The 20,907-nt window shown below is 37.3% G+C and overlaps 2 protein-coding genes across 3 annotated transcripts in view; both read left to right on the top strand.

Annotated features, from left to right (window-relative positions):
- Positions 1-20,907, top strand: part of agbl4 (ATP/GTP binding protein-like 4) — a 424,654-nt gene that overhangs the window by 305,966 nt on the left and 97,781 nt on the right. The window lies entirely within an intron of this gene.
- Positions 5,274-19,662, top strand: bend5 (BEN domain containing 5). The gene is made up of 6 exons (XM_038281090.1): positions 5,274-5,572; positions 6,470-6,600; positions 9,796-10,270; positions 11,664-11,812; positions 17,686-17,899; positions 18,073-19,662. The coding sequence occupies exons 1-6, from the start codon at positions 5,389-5,391 to the stop codon at positions 18,267-18,269; spliced, it is 1,350 nt and encodes a 449-aa protein (XP_038137018.1). The 5' UTR covers positions 5,274-5,388; the 3' UTR covers positions 18,270-19,662.

Genomic DNA, 20,907 nt, shown 5'->3' with positions numbered 1-20,907 from the left:
ATGGCCTGTATTTATAATACACTTTATTAAGTGTGGAACCCAGGCAATTTACAATCAGATGCACATTCATGCACTTAGGTTTGGCTGCAAGAAGTGAGGCTGCCATCAAGTCAGCACCACAAATCCACTGACTACCAACAGTAAGTTAAGCAGCAGAAGTGACTTTCACAAAGCCACCATGAGTGAGATGGTCAGAGGAGTGGGGCTGATAGTGCCAATCCACTGGGTACAGGGCAAACTCCTACCTACTGAGCCACTGTCACCCCATCCATCCATCCATCCATCCATCCATCCATCCATCCATCCATCCATCCATCCATCCATTTTCCTTCACCCTTATCACTGCTGGGCCCGCAAGGGGTGCTGGTGCCTATGTCCAGCTGTCAATGATGAGAGGCAGGGTACACCCTGGACAGGTCACCAGTCTATAACAGGGCAACACTGAGACAAACCGGACAAACAACCATTCCCACTCACACCTAAGGAGAATTTTAGAGAAGCCAGTTAACCCAACAGTCCTGTTCTTGGGCTGTGGGAGGAAACCAGAGTACCTGGAGAGAACCCACAAATGCACAGGGAGAACATGGAAACTCCATGCAGAAATACCCTGGTCCGGGAATCAAACCCAGAACCTTCTTGCTGCAAGGCATCAGTGCCACTCATTGAACCACTGTCACCCCGCAAATGTTAAAGGAAGCCCCCAAAAGGGTTTTACCTCTGTTCATGTATAAGAGCTTGCCAAACTACAGCATGCAGTTGCTATTCACATAACTACCTGTCTGTAAACTACTTTGTTCTTATTGTTTATTGCTCTGTCTTAAATTCTCTATTTGAATGGCAAAGCTATATGCCTTCCAATTTGACTTTGTTTCTTTTGCTCTTAATTGCTATTTTATTTTGTGTTGTATTTTATGTTACATTGTTTGCAGTGATGTAGATGGTACTGTGAAAGAACATTTCCTCCTCTGGGATAGTTTTTTTTTTTATTCAGAGCTTTTTTTATTTTTAAAGAATAGGAGTTTTAATTAAACAGACTCCTGTAACTCACAAGATTTTGTCCTCTTTAGATTGGGTTACATTTTATACTATACCCCTTAAAAAATATATCAAATAAGTTCCGTAATTCTACAACTATGCTATAAATACATTATTCTTGTCAATAATAAAAGTGTATCTTTACGTCATCCTATTTACAGTCCTAGACATTAGACTAGTATGATTTGATTGACCTGAAGTCCTGTAAAAGTGGACTTTGCCTCTTATTTAATAAAAAGATATACTTAAAAAAAAATTTTTTAGCTAAAAATTCACATTAAATTAGTCTATTCATATATTTCTTGTTTATAGCAAATTCCATCTTGGTTAATTTTGTTGAATCTATGTACAAGACACATCTTTAATTTAACAAATATTAATAATTGTTATATATGTATACCATATATGTATATGCCCTAAGATTAACTCCTGCTATGTTTGTGATCATTTGTTTTTCAAACAAACATTAGTGCTCAAGATGACTTTACAGCTGTGGTTATCGTAGCTGTGAGAAATACACAACTGCCTGTACTACATAAAGATTGATCAGTAATAACTTCTGATTCTAGTTTTTCTCTGTCTAGTTTTTACATTAAAAGTTGTTTAAAAACTGTTTTATTACAGGTCAGTTTAAGAGGAAAATATAACGTGTTTTGTATAATGTTTATCTGTTAGATAATTTTCTTTGGCAGGTACAGATATATATTGCGCATATAATCAGAAACTGCACAAAAACTAATTAGGCTTTTAAGGAAAACTTCCATCAAAGTAATAACTGCATTTGGTTCTATTTATTTGGATTCGACTAAAAACCCAACATCAAACATTAAAATAGACAGGTGTTCCTTATGTAAACCATGACCACTTAAGACAAGAAAGCATCTGAAGCTGAGGAGCCTTATGTTGACAAGCCCAGCTTTGAGGACAGAAAAGCCATTGAACAAAGGCTCAGATTAGCAGTAATCCTCTGTGTGGATTGTGGAGAAACGTCTCCGATCTCTTGTCTATCACTCTCCTTCCTCATATAGTCAGCTGGGTATAATGAAGATAAAAATGCATATGGATTAACAATTTTCTGTATATATATGTATTTATGTATGTTTATTTATATATATATATATATATATATATATATAGATATATATATATATACATATATATATATGTATATATATATGTGTGTGTGTATGTGTGTGTGTGTGTGTATGTATATATATGTAAGCCTTCTTTGTGGTCATATTATAATATGATCAATTTTCAGCACTAAAACTTCAAAGGAATGATTACAACTCAAACAGCCTTTAAAGTATAAATAACACATTTTTTTATTTAGTCGACATTTTTGTTTGTTTTTAAACTATCTTGTATATGTGACTCTAAGACCAGTTACACAGCACACTGAACAAACATCATGAGGAAGTTGGCATTTGAAACATGAATAATCATAACTATATAAATGCCTGAAACTACAAAACATTTTAAAGAAAGGGGGAAAAAAGCTCTGTATTGTTCTGCATCAGTTAATTTTCAATTACATCAGCCGAAGCGGAACGAAATTGTTAGTGTCATTTATCGACTGTGGTGCCCTCTATTAGAGTAACAACTGAGAAATCCATCCTGTTGTAGAAACCACCTGGCTTACAATAACAAAGAGTTCGTTTCTGTCTGATGTCTATAAGTGTTTTACAAGGAACAGATGAGAAGCAGAGATCACATGAGTGCACACAGGGACCGATCACATCTAACTGGGCAGGTAATCATCCCGAGGACTTTTCTTCCGAAAGTTCCATGAAGCTGTTTCCTTAGAAGACAAACCGAGAGGTAATTGGTGTCCAGATCGATTATTTTTAATGACTCTTCAGCCTGAAATGTCCCTCCAGACCACTGAAATTGTTTAAGATGTTTGGAGGGGACATTTTATCAAAATTGTTGCCGGTTTCTTATTAAATGCCACACTTCTTTACTGAGACACCTTGTATGCAGTTTTGTATTGCTTTGAATCAGATTTAGCATATTTTTAGTTAATTAAAATGGACACCTTCAAAGTATGGATTATATAGGGCAAGGGGTCTTCAACGTTTTCCAGGCCAAGGACACCAAAACTGATGGCGAGATGGACCAGGGACCCCCTAATTATATATATTGTATGAAATTGTGTTATATCAAACTGTTCTTATAGTCATTCTATTACAGATGGAGTAATTTAAGGAAAGTAATTTGCGCCCTGGGATTATTAAAGTATTTCTGATTCTGATTCCTCATTGATGGGACAGGTGTTGTGAATGAAACGGTGCCCAGCTTGTAAGAGCTCCTGTGTGTCGCTGAATGTGTGCATTGATGACTGAAAGACATCTTCTACCTCCATTTATCTGTGTACTACAGTGTGTTTCATTTCAATTTGTGGAAAAATTGCAGGGGGAACATAATTAAAAGTATATTTAACCAAAACTTTTCACCGTATCACTCAGTCCATTATATAAAAAAATGAAAATGCGCACACTTTTTACTAAATTATTTAAGATACACTATATTGCCAAAAGTATTTGCTCACCCATCCAAATTATTGGAATCAGGTGTTCCAATCACTTCCATGGCCACAGGTGTATAAATTCAAGCACCTAGGCATGCAGACTGTTTTTACAAACATTTGTGAAAGAATGGGTCGCTCTCAGGAGCTCAGTGAATTCCAGCGTGGAACTGTGATAGGATGCCACCTGTGCAACAAATCCAGTCGTGAAATTTCCTCGCTCCTAAATATTCCACAGTCAACTGTCAGCTGTATTATAAGAAAATGGAAGTGTTTGGGAACGACAGCAACTCAGCCACGAAGTGGTAGGCCACGTAAACTGACGGAGCGGGGTCAGCGGATGCTGACGCGCATAGTGCGAAGAGGTCGCCAACTTTCTGCAGAGTCAATCACTACAGACCTCCAAACTTCATGTGGCCTTCAGATTAGCTCAAGAACAGTGCGCGGAGAGCTTCATGGAATGGGTTTCCATGGTCGAGCAGCTGCATCCAAGCCATACATCACCAAGTGCAATGCAAAGCGTCGGATGCGGTGGTGTAAAGCACGCCGCCACTGGACTCTAGAGCAGTGGAGACGCGTTCTCTGGAGTGACGAATCGCGCTTCTCCATCTGGCAATCTGATGGACGGGTCTGGGTTTGGCGGTTGCCAGGAGAACGGTACTTGTCTGACTGCATTGTGCCAAGTGTAAAGTTTGGTGGAGGGGGGATTATGGTGTGGGGTTGTTTTTCAGGAGCTGGGCTTGGCCCCTTAGTTCCAGTGAAAGGAACTCTGAATGCTTCAGCATACCAAGACATTTTGGACAATTCCATGCTCCCAACTTTGTGGGAACAGTTTGGAGCTGGCCCCTTCCTCTTCCAACATGACTGTGCACCAGTGCACAAAGCAAGGTCCATAAAGACATGGATGACAGAGTCTGGTGTGGATGAACTTGACTGGCCTGCACAGAGTCCTGACCTCAACCCGATAGAACACCTTTGGGATGAATTAGAGCGGAGACTGAGAGCCAGGCCTTCTCGTCCAACATCAGTGTGCAACCTCACAAATGCGCTTCTGGAAGAATGGTCAAAAATTCCCATAAACACACTCCTAAACCTTGTGGACAGCCGTCCCAGAAGAGTTGAAGCTGTTCTAGCTGCAAAGGGTGGACCGATGTCATATTGAACCCTATGGATTAGGAACGGGATGTCACTTAAGCTCATATGTGAGTCAAGGCAGGTGAGCAAATACTTTTGGCAATATAGTGTATATACTAAATCTCACTTATCATCTTATGATATGATAAGAACAGACAGATTAAACACAATTTAAAATATATTTTACCTCACCAATCATCTTATGATTTAATTTGATAAAAAACAGACAGATAAATGGATCATTTGATTTTTTTTTAAATGGAAAATGTAATAATCCACTTGTTTTTTGGAGCTGGTTTGTGATATGAAAATCTCATTGCAAAAACATAAAAAGACAATTAAATCTTCCCTTTTTTATTTATTTTTTTTATGCACATGAAACAGTTTTTGAAATAGTAGCATTCCTTATATTCCATATGGTCCAATACTCAGATTTGAGTCCAGCATGCAGTGTTTAAGAATTAAAACTGTAGAAATACATTTGACACTATACAAATCTAAACATAAAGTAGACCAGGTTAAAGCGATTTCTACTAGTTTTGCCTTGATGATACACTGCTGATGTGGACCAGTCAAGAGTAGCCGAGCGCAGAAACAATCCCCCAACCCCCCCATGAGTATATTTTTTTAATACTTTGTGGGGGAAAAACTGTCAACCATATCCAAAGTGCAGGACCAAAGACATCTAAATAATGTATGCTTTTGTTAGATTTTTTGAAGACGACATGTGCTACGCATTACCCGTTTCAGCCATCGAAGATTTCAGACCTCTGCAAAGAACTGATTTTGATCATCAGAAGGTGTATCTGGTTCACAGAGCTGGAGAGAATGGCTGCGCAGGCCAGCCGTGCGAAGCACAGATCCTTGCCCTTGCAGGTAAGCTACTCGTCTTAAAACGCGGAAAACACCACTTTAAACTATAATATCATCCGCCGGAAAGGCGACCGTTCCTGTGCGTGTAGCATAGAGGAGCTGTCAACGCGGGTGTTTTCGGTGGATCCGTCAGACGTGATCAGCTGGAATCTGACAGCAACGTCCTCCGCTAGCAATGCTAGCAATGTTTGCTAACTTTAGGTTACTGATGTAGCTTGTAGGTGCTTCATGTTTTTTTTATATTTATTAGTGCAGCCTCTCATTCTGATAATATCTCGACATCAATCAGCCATGGGGAGTTTGTGGTTTATACGCGTTGCCTTTATCAATGACGAGCAAACGTGATTGTTTACACCTAGAAGCTAACGATGCTAGCTGACGTTAGCATGCTAACGACGAGACGCATACAAAGTGGATATAGGATTGTCATCATGTCAACAGTGAATTCTTTTATTTGTTATTTAGAAGAGCCGCGGTGTATTATTGCAGCTTTAGCCTGAGAGCATTTATAAGCCGGTTAGCCAGTTAGCTTCTGTGTAGCTTTGGGCTACATTTGCGATGTTGCAGCCATTTCCGTGTCAGTTAACATTTCAACGTCCTTGCAGTTCGGAAATGTAAGGATAAATAACAGATCAGTGGAAGCGAAACCGTGTCTCGCTGTGGTGAAAATATTTGTTTCCATTTGCACTAGCAGTTTAGCTGCACTCTTAATCCTGAGAGTGAACCGTCTGGGCTGTGAGATGTTACAATGTCAAAGTTTACCGCAGTCTGTCGGAAATTTTCCCCTTTTAAATAGTGCTAAAGTTAGCTTAGTGGGGACAAAATAACGTTTGGATTTTTTTACACACTGTTTCCAGCTTCTATTATTAATACGTGTGTTTCTGCTTAATGGTTTTACAGATACAGTAGATGAATTTGAAGATAGTATTACACAAAAGAAGATGAAAATTCCCAAGATGTCCATCAGGAATTCAGGAAAGTCTATCGAGAATAATTTTGGAGAGGAGAGATTACCACTGAGGCATAAAAAGGTAGGCTGAACACCTGTTTTTGTAAAATACTAACTCATTTATAACAGAAAATACAAACTACTCCTTATTGAAAAAAATCACAGTCTTATTGTCCTTTAATCACACACTTGTAAATCTAATCTAAACCTTAAAATCATGCATCCTTTACCAAGTAGTGGCCCATTTAATAGTTATTATAGGGCTGATGTTTAACTGTGTATTTTCCTTGCCATGTATACACCTCTTGTCTTATTTCCGTTAGTTGTCCTTTCATGATTTAATATCACCTTTTCATAAAGTTGGCTGACTTCCAAAATCCCCTTCGCTATTTTTACCATATGCTGGATTAACACAAATTCAGCACTCTGGACAGCTGCCCTTTCACCGGCAAATCCGCTGAGCAGCTCATCAGAGAACTCTATGACTCCTATCCTCTGGTCTTACTGAGATGTGCACGGTCAAACAAATTGATTGTAGTCACTGCCATATCCCTGCATAGATTGAATGTTTTTTTTTTTTGGTTGCTTTTTTTTTTTTTTTTTTTTTTTTTTTTTAGTTTTTAAATCCTCTTAAGTAAAAATTATTAAACATATTTTTGGAAAATCAATAAAAAAAAAATAGTTGAATGCCCTTATGCCATGGCCGATAACTAGAATAGTTGTCAGTGTGTAGGAAATATTATATTTACATTGTTTTATTGGCTAATACTATTTAACAAATGTTGTTAATCTAATATGTTTGTGGTATTTTGGAAAAGACAAAATTGATGTTCTCATTTACTTTCTGGTATTGTTTCGCTAACTGCTAAGAAACTTCTTGGAACATAGCTTCTTGAATTCTATACTTCATTCCCAGTTGTTTTGTGACTTATTTCCTGATGCAGAAATGTATATTTAAGTCAGTGTGTGCTATATTGCAACAGTATTTGGAAGGCTAGAAAGCTTAAGTCCAATGCATTCCAACAATATAGTAACAACTTGGTTTGACTTTCACTTTCCAGACCTGATTCACAGTTTGGTCACTAGAATGCTTAAGCACATGGAGAGAGGTGTGGACATCACGATGATGGAAAAGGATGAAAATCTGGGTTAATCGTAATTGATAATAGGCCTGGATGATTAGTCAGTTTCTATTGATTAATCAAATATTTTGTTTATGAAGATTAAAGTTCTGAAAAATGTGGATTTCTTTTTCATCAATACACCCTTCGGGCCTCCATAGCTCAGGGATACATCAGTTCTTCACTTTTGGTTCTTGGATGTCTCCTCATATGATACACTGTGTGATACTATTAGCTGCAAACATTTACTGTGTTTTTCGTTACCATTTAAAATTTAAAATTAAGGTTACCTCCCAGAAGGGATTAATGAAATTGAAGCTGCTTCTGATAGCAATATAAGATATTTTTAGTAAAAACATAACTGAAAAAAATCGATTAATTGGATTTGGTAGGGGAAAAAAGCATAAATTAAGACTTTTAAATCATATGCCCAGCCCTAATTGAAACTTTCCTCAAAAACATACACCATTCAATTGTAATTTCAGTTTTTTGGGTGTTTTTTTTTTTTTTAGAAACCATGCCATGCCATCCTTATATTAGAGGACATATATGCCAATATCTGTTTGCAGTGTTGTTTTTTTCAACGATGTGATGAAAAAATTATTTCTTTGACATTCCTTTTTTTTCATGAGGTTTAAAAAAAACCCCGATGAGCTAAACGTGGATCTTTGATGACTAAAACATAACTATTCCTAGGTTTGAATTTTAGTCGACGACATGAGACTACATAAAAATTAGCGGATGGTCGGCAAGACATTTAAACTGCATTATTGTGCTGTGATTTGCTAAGCAGTATCAGCCATGCTACTGCGTCTTGTTAGATCCTGCCGCCCATCGGGCGTGCAGCATTGCACATTCTGCATGACCACAGATAAATAATGGCAGCAGCGGCAGGGTCTGTGAAAATAACCCGGAATCATTCTGGTACTGCACACTCAACACTGACAAACTCTGTTCTTCTAGCTGTATTTTTGCAGAAATGCGTCTTTGCACGCTTAGCTCTGAGTTTTTGCTTCACGTTCCTCTCTGATGTTTCACTCTCGGCAGTATGACTATTCCTGCTCTCGCTACTTAATAATCTATCTGGCTGATCATCCTCTACCAAGCATAAAAAAATCCCTTTACTATCAATATTTTATTTTTGCTGCTTATGAAACGTGATACTAATCCTTCTTTAATTTCTACCAAAAGGAATCCCTAAGTTATATCCAAAAAAATATTTCATTGCATACTGTTTATTTTTGGATAAAGAGCCAGGTGAAAAGGTACATAGATCTTTGAATATTTCTCTCTCATTGTTCTCGTTTCCATCTATTTAAATATGATATTAATGTTTCCTTGTTTCCTCTGGATTGGCATGGCATTACAAGGCAATTGTGTAGGTTCTCTCTGATTCACAGGGTTTTTAATCAAAACCCTGTGAATTGAAATCTACTTTGACCCCTGAGCAGCAGTAACCAAGGGGTAAAAAGAAATAAAGCCAAAATTGCCAAAGTAGGAAGAATAATGTTTTGGTTCTTTGCCTTTTTGGATAATGAAGATTTTATTGATCTGTGTGTAATGCATAATTCATAGCAGATCAGGAAGTGTTTGCTTTGAGTTGGAAACCTTGTTTGTCCAAAACCGTTCCTTTATTGTACAATTGTTAGCTTGTCTGTCTGCTGTATTAACCAATATGATGTGTTGAATTAGATCTGCTATTTTCACAACTTTTGTGAGACTTTTTTATGAAGTGGGGCATTAATAAAAAGAAAAAAGCTTATTTAATCAAAGTTTTCTGCCCAACAGCGATGATTAACTGCATGGCGGCATTCTATACCCAGCAATTGTATTATCTAGGCAAGAGCTGTCAGTCTGGTAAAGAATCTGGTTGTTATTCAAAATGGTAAAGGTTCACTTTTTTGCGACACTACTAAAATTAGACTAAAACCTTTTTAAGACTAAAACTATCACATATCATAATGACTGAAATGGGACTAAGACTAATAATGGTTTTCGTCCTGAAGACGCAATCGCAGCAATCTAAGATGGCTGTCAAAAACAACACTGTCTGTTTGAGAGTTAGAACTGCAATTGTCAGCATGATTTCTTTTATGGTCATAGCTTTGTTGTCATGCATCTGCCCAAAGCCTTTCCTAACATGTCATTTTGTTTAGGCCCTGTCTCATGACCATGGGAAGCCTCTCTCTAACTCCTCTAAGAGCCTTGCAGCAGTAGTGGCTCGCCTTGAGAGAAATGCAGCCAACTCTTATATGGAAGGTGAGGAGGACTTGGATGAGGACCGGTTGGCGGAGGAGGGAGAGGATGCAGATGATGAAGAGGAAGAAATGGAGGCAGAGCACGGGCAACGTCATCATCATCAGCAGCAACATTTGGAGGTGGACACGCATTGTGTGTCAGAGGTCGTGGCGGCCGTTGTTCCAAGGGTTTTGTATGAGGAGCTGGTTCACAGCTACAGGCAACAGGAGGAGGAGATGAGGAGACTGCAGCAGGAGCTGGAGAGAACCCGCAGACAGCTGGTGCAGCAGGCCAAGAAGCTAAAAGAATACGGCAGCTTGCTGACAGAAGTTAAAGAACTGAGAGACTTCAACAGGAGGCTGCAGGATGTACTCCTCATGAGACTGGGCAGCGGTGAGAGAACAGGAGAATGCACTCCAACACACAACCCTCTGCAACCTGTGGTACTCAGATGATTTATGACCTTATCAGTAAAGTTACAGTTATTTATACCAAAGCAATTAAATTGAATTGTGAATTATTGTCAATCAAACTCAGAGAATTATATTGCTAGAATTTTTTTTTTGATTGATTAAAGTATTTGGAGTTGAGTTGTTCTAGAAGTTTGCTGATAAAAGTCAAATTAGGGGACTTACAAATTGATGCTTTCGATGCACAAAGAGGAGGAGAACATTAGCAAGTTATTCATAAAGGACCAGAAGAAAATGGCCTTTTAAAAGAAATAATGATATCAGAATAGGGGCTTTTTTTCAGTGATTATAATTAGAATCTTTTTGTGTGCTCGTATCTCTGCATCATTTTTAAATTTTCTTGACCCATCTACCATCAACACAGATGCAGGACATACAGTTAAGCTCAAAATTATTTATGCCCAAAGAAAGTTTTCTTTTATTTGAACAGAAAGAAATCCCTGCAAGAAATACCACGGCAAACTGCCGAAGGTGACAAACTGCAGAGCTTTCAGATAAAAGCTTATATTGGCTCATGCAAAAATAAATGGGCGTATTCAGAGATCAGTCTGTTAGATAAACACGTTTACAGAGACTGTCAAAATACATAAAAAATAATCGATTAAGATTTTTATTGAGGCTTATATTTTAGAACAACAAAAATATCTTCATTATTTCTGTGAATCAACTATTTGCTACAGAACATTCATAAGGAATACTCTAGTTATCAAGCTGGGACTTCAGCAATATGATTCTTTCAGCTGGATTGGGTGTAACATTTGGCTGATGGTAAAAAATAAATTAAAAGACAGATTCCTCCTTGATTCTGTGTTTTATACTAATTAAGTCATTTAAAACTAGTGGAATATTGGGATATTTCACCCAAATAATTTTAACAAAAGCCTAAGAATGTCAAAAAGTCATGTCCAAACTTGAACCTCAGCAAACATAAATTTTTAAATGCAAATAAAGGAGCCTAAATGCTGGTTAGTTCATCTAATGGACCGACTAGAGATTAGAGCACCCTGGGAGTCCATCAGTCTGGGAATAGAGTGCATCGCTGACCGATATTAAAACTCATCAGCTGCACTAGAGCTTAGTGTGGCCAGCTACCAGAACAGCTTAGTTACTGTCGCAGGCCATGGGGAAGCCCTGACCTAAAGCAGGGAACAAACATACCATTGACACTGTTCCAGGATATAAAAAACAAACAACTTAAACAGAGTTTGTATGTTTATATTTAACGATTGTACGAGCATCGGTAAATGGCTGATTCAGTGGGAGATGAGGGTCCAGTTACTGTCTCTGTAATGTTGAATGTCACCTTTGTCTCCTAGAGCCTATGCATGACAATGGCACTCAGACAATCAAGGCTGAAGTGGTGGAACCTATAGTTGAGGCCCAGGAGACATGCAGGGAAGAAGCAAACACAAGTTCAAGTTACTCACCCTCACCCAGAACCGTGTACACCTGCAATGATGGGAAGGTGAGTCTAACTGGGCTTAACATTTTACTCAGAACTGGAATCTATTACATTGGTGCCCATTTTAAAATGTTTACTTTTAATTTTAATGATGAGTTAACTGCTCCTCTAATAGGCTTTTTGCATTTTCTCACTTTAGTTTTTCAGAAGTTCTTTTCTTTGATCTTTATGATATAAAACAGAATTAAGCAGAATGAAAAGTGAATCTTCTTAACAACACTTATGATATGGAACCAGTAAGATGTTCCTGAATCAGATTTTGAAGTTATTTATTCTTTGATATATTCGATTTCTTATTAAATAAGAGGACTACAATGTCTTTAATATAAAACGGAAACTGCGTAAATCAGATATTTAAACTATGGTTAAGCAAACATGTCATGAAAGGACTTTTTATTCACAAACATTAATATGTTATAATTGTAATATAGTTTAGATGTTTGCATATTTTTATTCTTCATCATTACCAATTAAACCCAGTGATGTACTGCAACCAAATTGACAATAAATAGATAAATAGTGATAAATAAATAATAATTTAAGTAATACAGAAAAAATATTAAACAAATATGTATTTTATAGTTTGGTAAAGTTGACATTTTCCTGTTTGACACTGTGGCTTCTTCAATTGTTAAATATTTAAATAATCATAAATAAAGGTATTTTCAGTTTTATGTTTTTATTTCAGTTAAGAGACCCCCATATAAATGAACCCAACTATAGCAAGCCCTAAAATCTTTCACCTCCTGAATTAGTAATCCTGGCCATTTTCTTGTGCGTGACCATCGAAAGAGGCCTGATTTTTGTAGGAAACACTGCATTTCCTGTTAACAACCATAAACAGTGAAACAGGCTGTCATGGCTGATCAGTTCTTTCCCTTTTGCTGCCCTGTCCTAGCAGGTAAACAAGGTTGAGAAGATTATTATTGTTCCTGTAAGCCCAGCCAGCATCATCAGTGTTTATTAGCCTGTTGGGGTTCTTTGCTTCCCCCACAGCTGTAACTCAACCAGCCGCCCCGTCTCAGATGATGGGGGGATTGGTGCTTCAAGCTCTTGGGCCTGTGGCCACTTCAAGCGTGAAGAACACTTGCAAATTAGAACGCTCCTACATCTGGGAACCATATTAATTATTTGCACGAGAAGAATTTAAAGTGACTGACAGGTTAGGCCTTCAGAGAGTGCAAGGGGAGGTTAGGAAAGGAGGTAGGGGAGATGGTGAGAAAAAGATAAAGAGAGGAAAAAGGGCTGGATGGATGAATACAGCCTTGTCTAACTTAAGGCCAGTAGAAAGCTTGTCTGCTGGCTTGAAGCCTAAAGCACATAAACTGCACAGGGAAAAGCTTTTTGGATGCTAGCCTAAAGACTTTACGGTGATAAGAGAATAGAGAAGGAAAACAGAGACGCATTTGCCCCCTGTTGCATTAGCTTACCTTTAAGACCAGGTCTGTCCTCATTGCCAGGGAATCAGCTTTGACTGTTTTGCAGCGGTTTATGTAATATACTCTCACATTATGCAGAAAGCTGTAGGGTGAGGTATAATGTAGGCAATCAAAGCTAAAACCTGTGACCCGAGTTTCTTTAGTGGTCAAAGCAGGTAAAATAAGCTTCTCTTTAAACTATATTTCCAAAGAGATAGCTTGCCCTTAGTAACATCTGTGCTGGAAAAATCAAGTAGCAGAACCCTTTTAAGCACTTAGTGTTGAACCAATATTGTTGTGCACCATTTCAAAATAAAGTTAAATGTATGGTTTAAGAAATAGAAATCATCAGGGGGAAAATGTCTGACTCCAGGTTTGCTTCAGTCCACACTCTATTTCTTCTGCACATCATGGTGATGCTACATGAAAAAAAAGATTCAAATGTGAAATTGTGAAAATTGTGAAATTCTCTTAAAATGGATTTAATGTACGAAAGTCAACAATGATGTTAAAACACCAATTGGATCATGTTTTATGTATCTGCTCTATACCAGAGGTCAGCACTCTTTACAGTCCATAGAGAGGTTTTCTCTTGACCTAACTTTATCTGGAGCTACAAGATCTATTTGACCTTTGCACACACACATACATATATATATAAAGTTTTATAATAAATATAAACAGAGCAAAATGTTGACATTTTATGGAACCTAAGGCCTGATGCACGAAGCGAGCTCAACAGGATTACGTCCAGCCTATCCAGTTTAACCAATCCACAACAATGGCAATCAGGATCAGCGGTAGTGAAAATGGTGAAAGTCCTCAACCGCAGCCATAAATGTAGATAAATACCTTAACTTTTTTTTTCTACTTAAATGAAAACTCGTAGCATTTCACTTTCAGTCTCCTACAGACTCTTTGCTCTACATGATCAATGTTCTATTTCACAGAAACATTACAGCCATCTTCTTAGGTTTTTTTTTTAACCTGGTGATTTACTATTAATCCCTCATCGGTGCAGCTTCAGTATAACATTTCCCCTTCTCATTTATCCTGATACAGCAAACAAGAAAAATGATATACGGATGGATATATAGAGATATGTATCTGCCAACAATTTATAAAAGCCTGATTTGTCATAATGCATTGATTATGAAATTCACAGAAATCCAGGTAATGACTTACCTACAATGGCATAAATCCCTCTTTTATACAGTGTAATGCTACATTCACACTGGACGCAGCAGAAGCAGCGAGTTTATGCAAAGTCAATGGTTGATGCACGTCAAGGAGCAGCAAAAGGTCAAAGGTCCCGCAGTGCGTTTTGAGCAGCTGAAGCAGCGCGTTGGGAGCGTTTAAGCATCTGACGCGTCAGAACTAAACTGGTACAAGCAGCAAAAATTAAGCAGCAGACGCGATTTTGCTGGGCCTGCCGCGTCCGGTGTGAACGTAGCATAAAGCCAACACGTTCTAGGATCTGGCATATATATCCCAGTCCAGCCTGTAAAAAGCTGTATCACTCATATTGTCATAGTGAGCCAAATGATTTTCTCACAATTTGTGCTTTGATTTTTATTTTCTTATATAGATGTTAGTTTTTTTTTTTTATTTAGCTTAATATAACATTTATATGATAAACAAGTGAATGCCAGTGGTGTATGAGGACAATATACATGAGAAAACAAATACAGAATAGTAAAAGCTTGGCGGGTCAAAAAGTATGGAGGACCTTTATTTAAAAATAAATACAGAAAAAAAAAAAGCTCAATAAATAAATAAGCTTACAATTAATTGCCCCCCAAAATACAATAAACAAATAAATGTAGGTAGAAATTAAATTATACAGTGAGACAAAAATGTATATAGCTCTTGTAATTAGCTACTTTATTTATTCGCCCTTGTAATAATTACCTCATGTAGGTATTGTCCATTTTAATCTTCTACTTTATTTATCTGTTACTTATATTTTAAGTATTGCATGTGATATTTTTGTCTGTTTTATTCTTCCCTTGTATTTTTTTTACCCTGTTTATTTCTTCCATGCTAATTATTTCTGCCTGTCGTTTTTAAATTTCTGTCTGCATTTCTGCATCATTATGCAAATGAGGAAGGGGTGTGTCTTAGAGAGTCAACTTCTGCCCATTGGTTGGCGGCCCATCTTCTTCACTCACAGAGCTCAGAGCCAATAAATTGAAAACTGATTAATGTTTAAAACATTAATATTTCTGTTACTATATCTCTTGGAAATTTCTAAGACTAGCCTTTGCTTTCACTTTATTTCATAAAGACAGTTCATATTATCCTGGATCAGTTAATTAGAGCCCACAGAGTCAACGGATGATATAAGTTAAGTAGATGTTTTGGTTAAGTGAGTTTTATTTAATAAGGACTCAACCAAATACACATCAAAACACATATATGATGTAATTAGTGAATTGCATATAGTCAAGTTAAAGTTCATTTAAGATTATTTAAGATAATTAATGGTAACCCTACGAAGTAGCTGACTTGCAATGGTTTCTATTACATGGATGCAAACTGCTTTGTTTGAGGTTACTAGAATGAAAGTAGGAAGGGAGGAAATGACAATACTGTCTGATTGAAATATGGATCCAAAATGGCAAAGAAGGCTGATTTAAAACAACCTTTATGAGGCTGCTGCAGTATAAGCTTAGTGACATCCCATTTCTGGACAGAGGTCTGAGAGATTAACGTCACTGTGACCTTTGTTATGCAAGAAAATATTCTTGAGACTGCCTGTTTTGAATAGAGTGAATGTATAAAAGATATTTTATGGTGAGATGGTATTTCAGCCTACGTTATATGGCATGGAGATCTAATGGAAAGGAAAAGTGCAGATTTTATTGTAGGTGGTGAATACATTTAATATTTGGTGTCTTGAACATGAGAAGCATTTCATAAAATGAAGTTACTGACACCGAGTAGAACAGTATCAGAGTGGATTTAACTGAGACCAAAGTTTCAACATCAGTTCAGACTCTGCTCTCTAGGATTCATCTGGGCTGATGACTCTTGGAGGGATTAGTGCCACTCTAAGAATTGCAGACGAGTGTTGGGCCAACAACAGGACAACAAACTCATCACCTCTGCTGCACTGATCCATTGAGTAATTCATTGTGTAATTCTGCTACCTGAGCTGATACCAAACCACGTTGGTCACCTATAGGACCTTCTTTTCTTTTTTAGTCTGAGGAGATGCCTTTACCTAAAGTTTCTAAACATATATGATATGTTAACAGCTTTTACACATGTGCAGAATTCTGTCTATTTTAAGCAACAGGGAATCAGTTTCCCTTCTAAAGTGAGTGGGGCAACAAAATAAAAATAACTACAACTTCATAAGAAGTGTGGTTTTTGGATCATTTGGCTTTCATGCACTGCAGCCTGGCATTATAACATCCTGCTAGAATGATATTTAGTTTAAAGTGCCTTCAAAAGTGTTTGAACCCTTCAAGCTTCTGCATATTTGTTTATCATATACCTTTTTCATGATTTTATGATATATATATTGATACATTGTTAACAAGTACTTTGCAAATAAAAGTCAAATTTTATTTATTTGTGTTTAATCAATAGTTTGCAAGACATTTTTTCTCTTGAAGCACATATCTTTTTTTCTTTACAGAAAAGATCAAGTTGGCTGTAATGTGGGTGTGAACACTGTAAACCAGTGGTTCCCTGGAGTAAAAGATATATTGTTAATTAGAGATGTCCCGATCCAGGTTTTTGCACTTCCGATCCGATACCGATATTGTTTTTGGACTTCCGATCCGATACCGATACTGGCCGATACCAGCCTATCCGAGCATGTATTTAAGTTTAAGTTAAAGTATTTAGCCTTAGTTGTAAGACTCATGTTGAAAAGGGTTTTAGTACTCTTGATAACATCTAGCCAGCTAAATTAGGTGAGATTGAATAAAACACAATGCTTGGTAACAACAAACTTACCTGTTTATTAAGAGATAAACACAAACTGGACAAAATTATGAATAGCAATCTGAAATTGCACAGTGAACAGTAAAACCGTAAACAGTTAAAGGTGCAAGTATTACTGTAGGTTTTAATAAAAATGCAAAACAGGGAAACACTGGCGCAAAATAGTGGAATGGATCGTTTCAATCAGCGAAACTGGAAAATACGGACCGGATTTTTTTTTAAAAACTGGATCGGCATTTTACATGCTTTGCCGATACGCATTTTTTTGCCAAAATCGGCGTCCCGATCAGATACGTGGATCGGATCGGGACAAGCCTATTGTTAATCCTTTACCTCTTTTTTGTTTTGTATCTCCTATAAACCTAAAAACAAATATTGAATGACTTCAGTAGACTGACTTTGTGCTGGTTACAACACACATTCTCAATGTGCTTGAAACTGCTCATACAAACTTTCATTCAGTGCCTCTTTAAACCCCCCTATTTCATTTGTTGTCTGAAGGTACATCTTGGTGGTGGAATCTGGGTGGAGGAAGAGAAATGGCACCAGCTTCAGAGGACACAGGGAGACTCCAAGTTCACAAAGAACCTCGCTGTGATGATCTGGGGAACTGAAACCCTTAAAAACCGTAGTGTCACAGGAGTTGCCACCAAAAAGAAGAAAGACGCTCTGCCCAAGCCTCCACTGTCACCCAGCAAACTGAAAATTGTAAGAGGTAAGCTAAATTAAAGTCATGACTTCAAAGCTCCTAAAGAAGATGGTTAGGCTTAAAAACTAGAGGTACATAAATAAAATAGTTTATTTACAAATACCTATGTAGCAGAAATCAAAATAAGATAAGCAGCTCCTCATCTGATGCTCTGACTCTCATAACTTGATCCTCCTCAGAGTGTCTCTACGACAGAGTGTCTCAAGAAACAGCCGACAGCGCTGAGATCACGCAAAGATTGTCCAAAGTGAACAAATATATCTGTGAAAAGATTATGGACATCAACAAGTCCATCAAGAATGAGGAGCGGCGGGAGTCAAAGCTGCTAATCAGACAGACGGTCAAGATGGAGAACTTCACCTATGATGGCATATAGTGATCAACTGTCACGTCAGCGCCTTCTGCCCCGCGTGGCCTGCAGCATATTTAGGGGACTTGGTACTGGTGGGTTGGGGAACGGGGTCACTGTTCTAGAAGCGGTCACATTTCTTTCACACAGGTCCCATCCCACCTTCCTTTAGGGCCAGCGTCACATTTATCATTTCTTTCATTGGCTGCCAGACAGCTTTACCCACCAGTACATAAAAAAGTTGGATATGAGCTAGAGTGAGTGTTTTATAAGCTTTACCAATGCATGGGTACAGAAATGTGTGCATATGTGTCAAAAGAGATTAGATATGATGCTGATTTATGTTCTGTGTCAGAACATCCTTTCCAGTCCTGGAACTTTTAAAAAGTAAGAGGTGATTCCTGTAGGTAGGTCTTCTGATGCTGTATAATCGACCATGCTAGCTAATGTTGGGTCTTAGACTGTTGGTGGTTTGACTGTTGGTACTAATTGCGTTGAATGGGACGTCAGGGTCTTGAATGCACAAGTCTTAATTATTAACAGCCATATATGATGGGTTGCTCCAAGAGATTATCTTTGAATGTGTGCTGTCTGTCAACTCCTTAACACATCTGCCCATGAGGGGGCCTAGTGAGGGTTGGAAAGAATGACTCCAAATTATGAGTCAGTTATGCTTTAGTTGATGTGTTTTATGTATTTATTTTTTTAGTGATCCTATCAACCATTAATGTAAGAACCCATAAAAGGATGATACAAATCCCAATTTCCTGAGGACTATAAGTTAGAAATGAATAAACATTGAACTGCAGGTTCTTTGATAGACATGATTGTTTTGAATCTGATATAAAATGAAGCAATTATTAGATCTATGTCCCTAGCCTGTATCTAATAAAAAAAAAAGTCAGATTGATAGATTTAAAGACCAATACTAGGGGGTCTTAGTCTTGGTGCATTTAATGAGTAGGTAGAAAAATCTGATTTTTCAGTCTTGGACCATGGAAATGCATAAAAAGTTATCAGTTCTGTTTCACAGCTAATGGAATTGAGCTTCTCTGATCTAATTGAATTAGTCTCAGTCTTAGTCATTTAAATAAACTTAACTATAGAGCTGTTACTGGCATGTTGATGCCTTTAAAAAGGCCTAAAATGGATTTGGCAATCTCCTGGGACATAATGTATCTTACAAGAGTACATTCCTTCCATATTTTTAAAAGCTTTATTATATATCTTTTATGAAAAGATATGTTGAGACATAAAAAAAAAGGTTTGTGCTCACTTTTGTCAGATACGGTGTTCGTCCTTTTTTCTTTTTTTTCATTTTAGGAAGCTGTGATTGTAAATGTTGTAAGCTGAAGTGATGAAACTTCATCTGCACTTTGCTGGGTAAATGTAAAATGTGGCCAGGTACTATTTTAATGTGTGGTTTGCCCCATTCGATACATATAAACAGAACTAGCATAGAGGTGAAAATCAGCTCTTTATGTCCAGCTCATCTTGCTGTTAAAGCATTGTTAGTAGTGGGTAAAGCTGTCTGTCGCACTATTTTTCTTTCCTTTTCTAAAGGTTGTTTGCCCCTGCTGAACCTCATCCAAACCCTCTCTTCTTTTAGTCACACCACTGGGGAAAATAGTAAGGTTGCTCCAGTGACAATTTCCTCCGAGCTATGCCATCAAAAGTTTTAAAATGGTCTTTCATCTTTTATGGGGTTTTTTTTTGTTGTTTTTTTGTTGTTGTTTTTTTTTTATATATATATATATATAGGATTTCTCTCTACTGTTATATTGTTTTGATCTGAAACGGTTTGTGTGGCTGTCTGCAGGCTGGAACTAAACGCTGCAGATTGAAATCTCGACTGTGACCTAGCTGTGGCTAACTGTGAATCTGCTGTAGAGCTGCCCATCAAACCTCTCCTTCTTCTCTCTTGTAATTCCTGGATGTGTCAGTTTATATTTCCCCATTTTCTTTTGTTTGCTTGACTTGGTTTATGTCATACCAGAACTTCATAGCAGCCTTTCGTTAAGCTATGTTTCTTGTTCTGAGATAGCATTGAAAGAAATACGCATATTTGTCCAGAAAGTTGGTGACATAACTGGGTTTGTCAGATCAGTTTCAAGTTATGAATCTGCTAATTTCCTGCAGTGTTTTCCATATTATGTGAGTTCCTTTTATTTCTTATCCAAGCTCTTTCCTTTTTTTTTTCTTTTTTTTTTTGTGTGTTTTTAATAACTTTTATGAACTGTTGGCTTTAAGCTACATACTCATTAGTTGAGTTTACAAACAGTAATTTAATCCACCTCACTCTTAGCCAAAGTTATCCCACAGGAATAAGATGGAGAAAGAGTTTCCTTTACTGTCTTCAGCCTGTATATTGCAATCTCAACACATGATATTTGGTTAACCTTACTTTAAAATCATTCAAAATCTATAATCTTAAACCGTTGGGCTCTTATTTAGATGCAGTAATGATCAATTCATATCTATTACATCAAATGCACTTTAAATTTTTCTGCAATTTCTTCTGTTTTAAACAGTTGTTTGTTGCAATAGTTCTTATAGATTATAGGGCCATGTTGTCATTTTATTTTTTTTCTTCATGAAGCACCTTATGATGTTTTGATTTATATTTTTTTTATTATTAATATTAGAACAACACATAGTTATTTGA

This window comes from Cyprinodon tularosa, unplaced genomic scaffold (genome assembly GCF_016077235.1).
Source record: "Cyprinodon tularosa strain WSP-4 unplaced genomic scaffold, ASM1607723v1 ctg167, whole genome shotgun sequence".
In the NCBI taxonomy this organism is placed as follows: Eukaryota; Metazoa; Chordata; class Actinopteri; order Cyprinodontiformes; family Cyprinodontidae; genus Cyprinodon; species Cyprinodon tularosa.
This window is presented reverse-complemented; position numbering and strand designations above follow the sequence as displayed.

What these genes read in the sequence shown, in the direction of transcription:
- bend5 (XM_038281090.1), top strand. Translation starts at nt 5,389, where the DNA reads ATGTATGCTTTTGTTAGATTTTTTGAAGACGACATGTGCTACGCATTA. An exon ending in TACCACTGAGGCATAAAAAG is followed by an intron (nt 6,601 to 9,795) that starts GTAGGCTGAACA and finishes CATTTTGTTTAG; the next exon opens with GCCCTGTCTCATGACCATGG. An exon ending in CCTCATGAGACTGGGCAGCG is followed by an intron (nt 10,271 to 11,663) that starts GTGAGAGAACAG and finishes TTTGTCTCCTAG; the next exon opens with AGCCTATGCATGACAATGGC.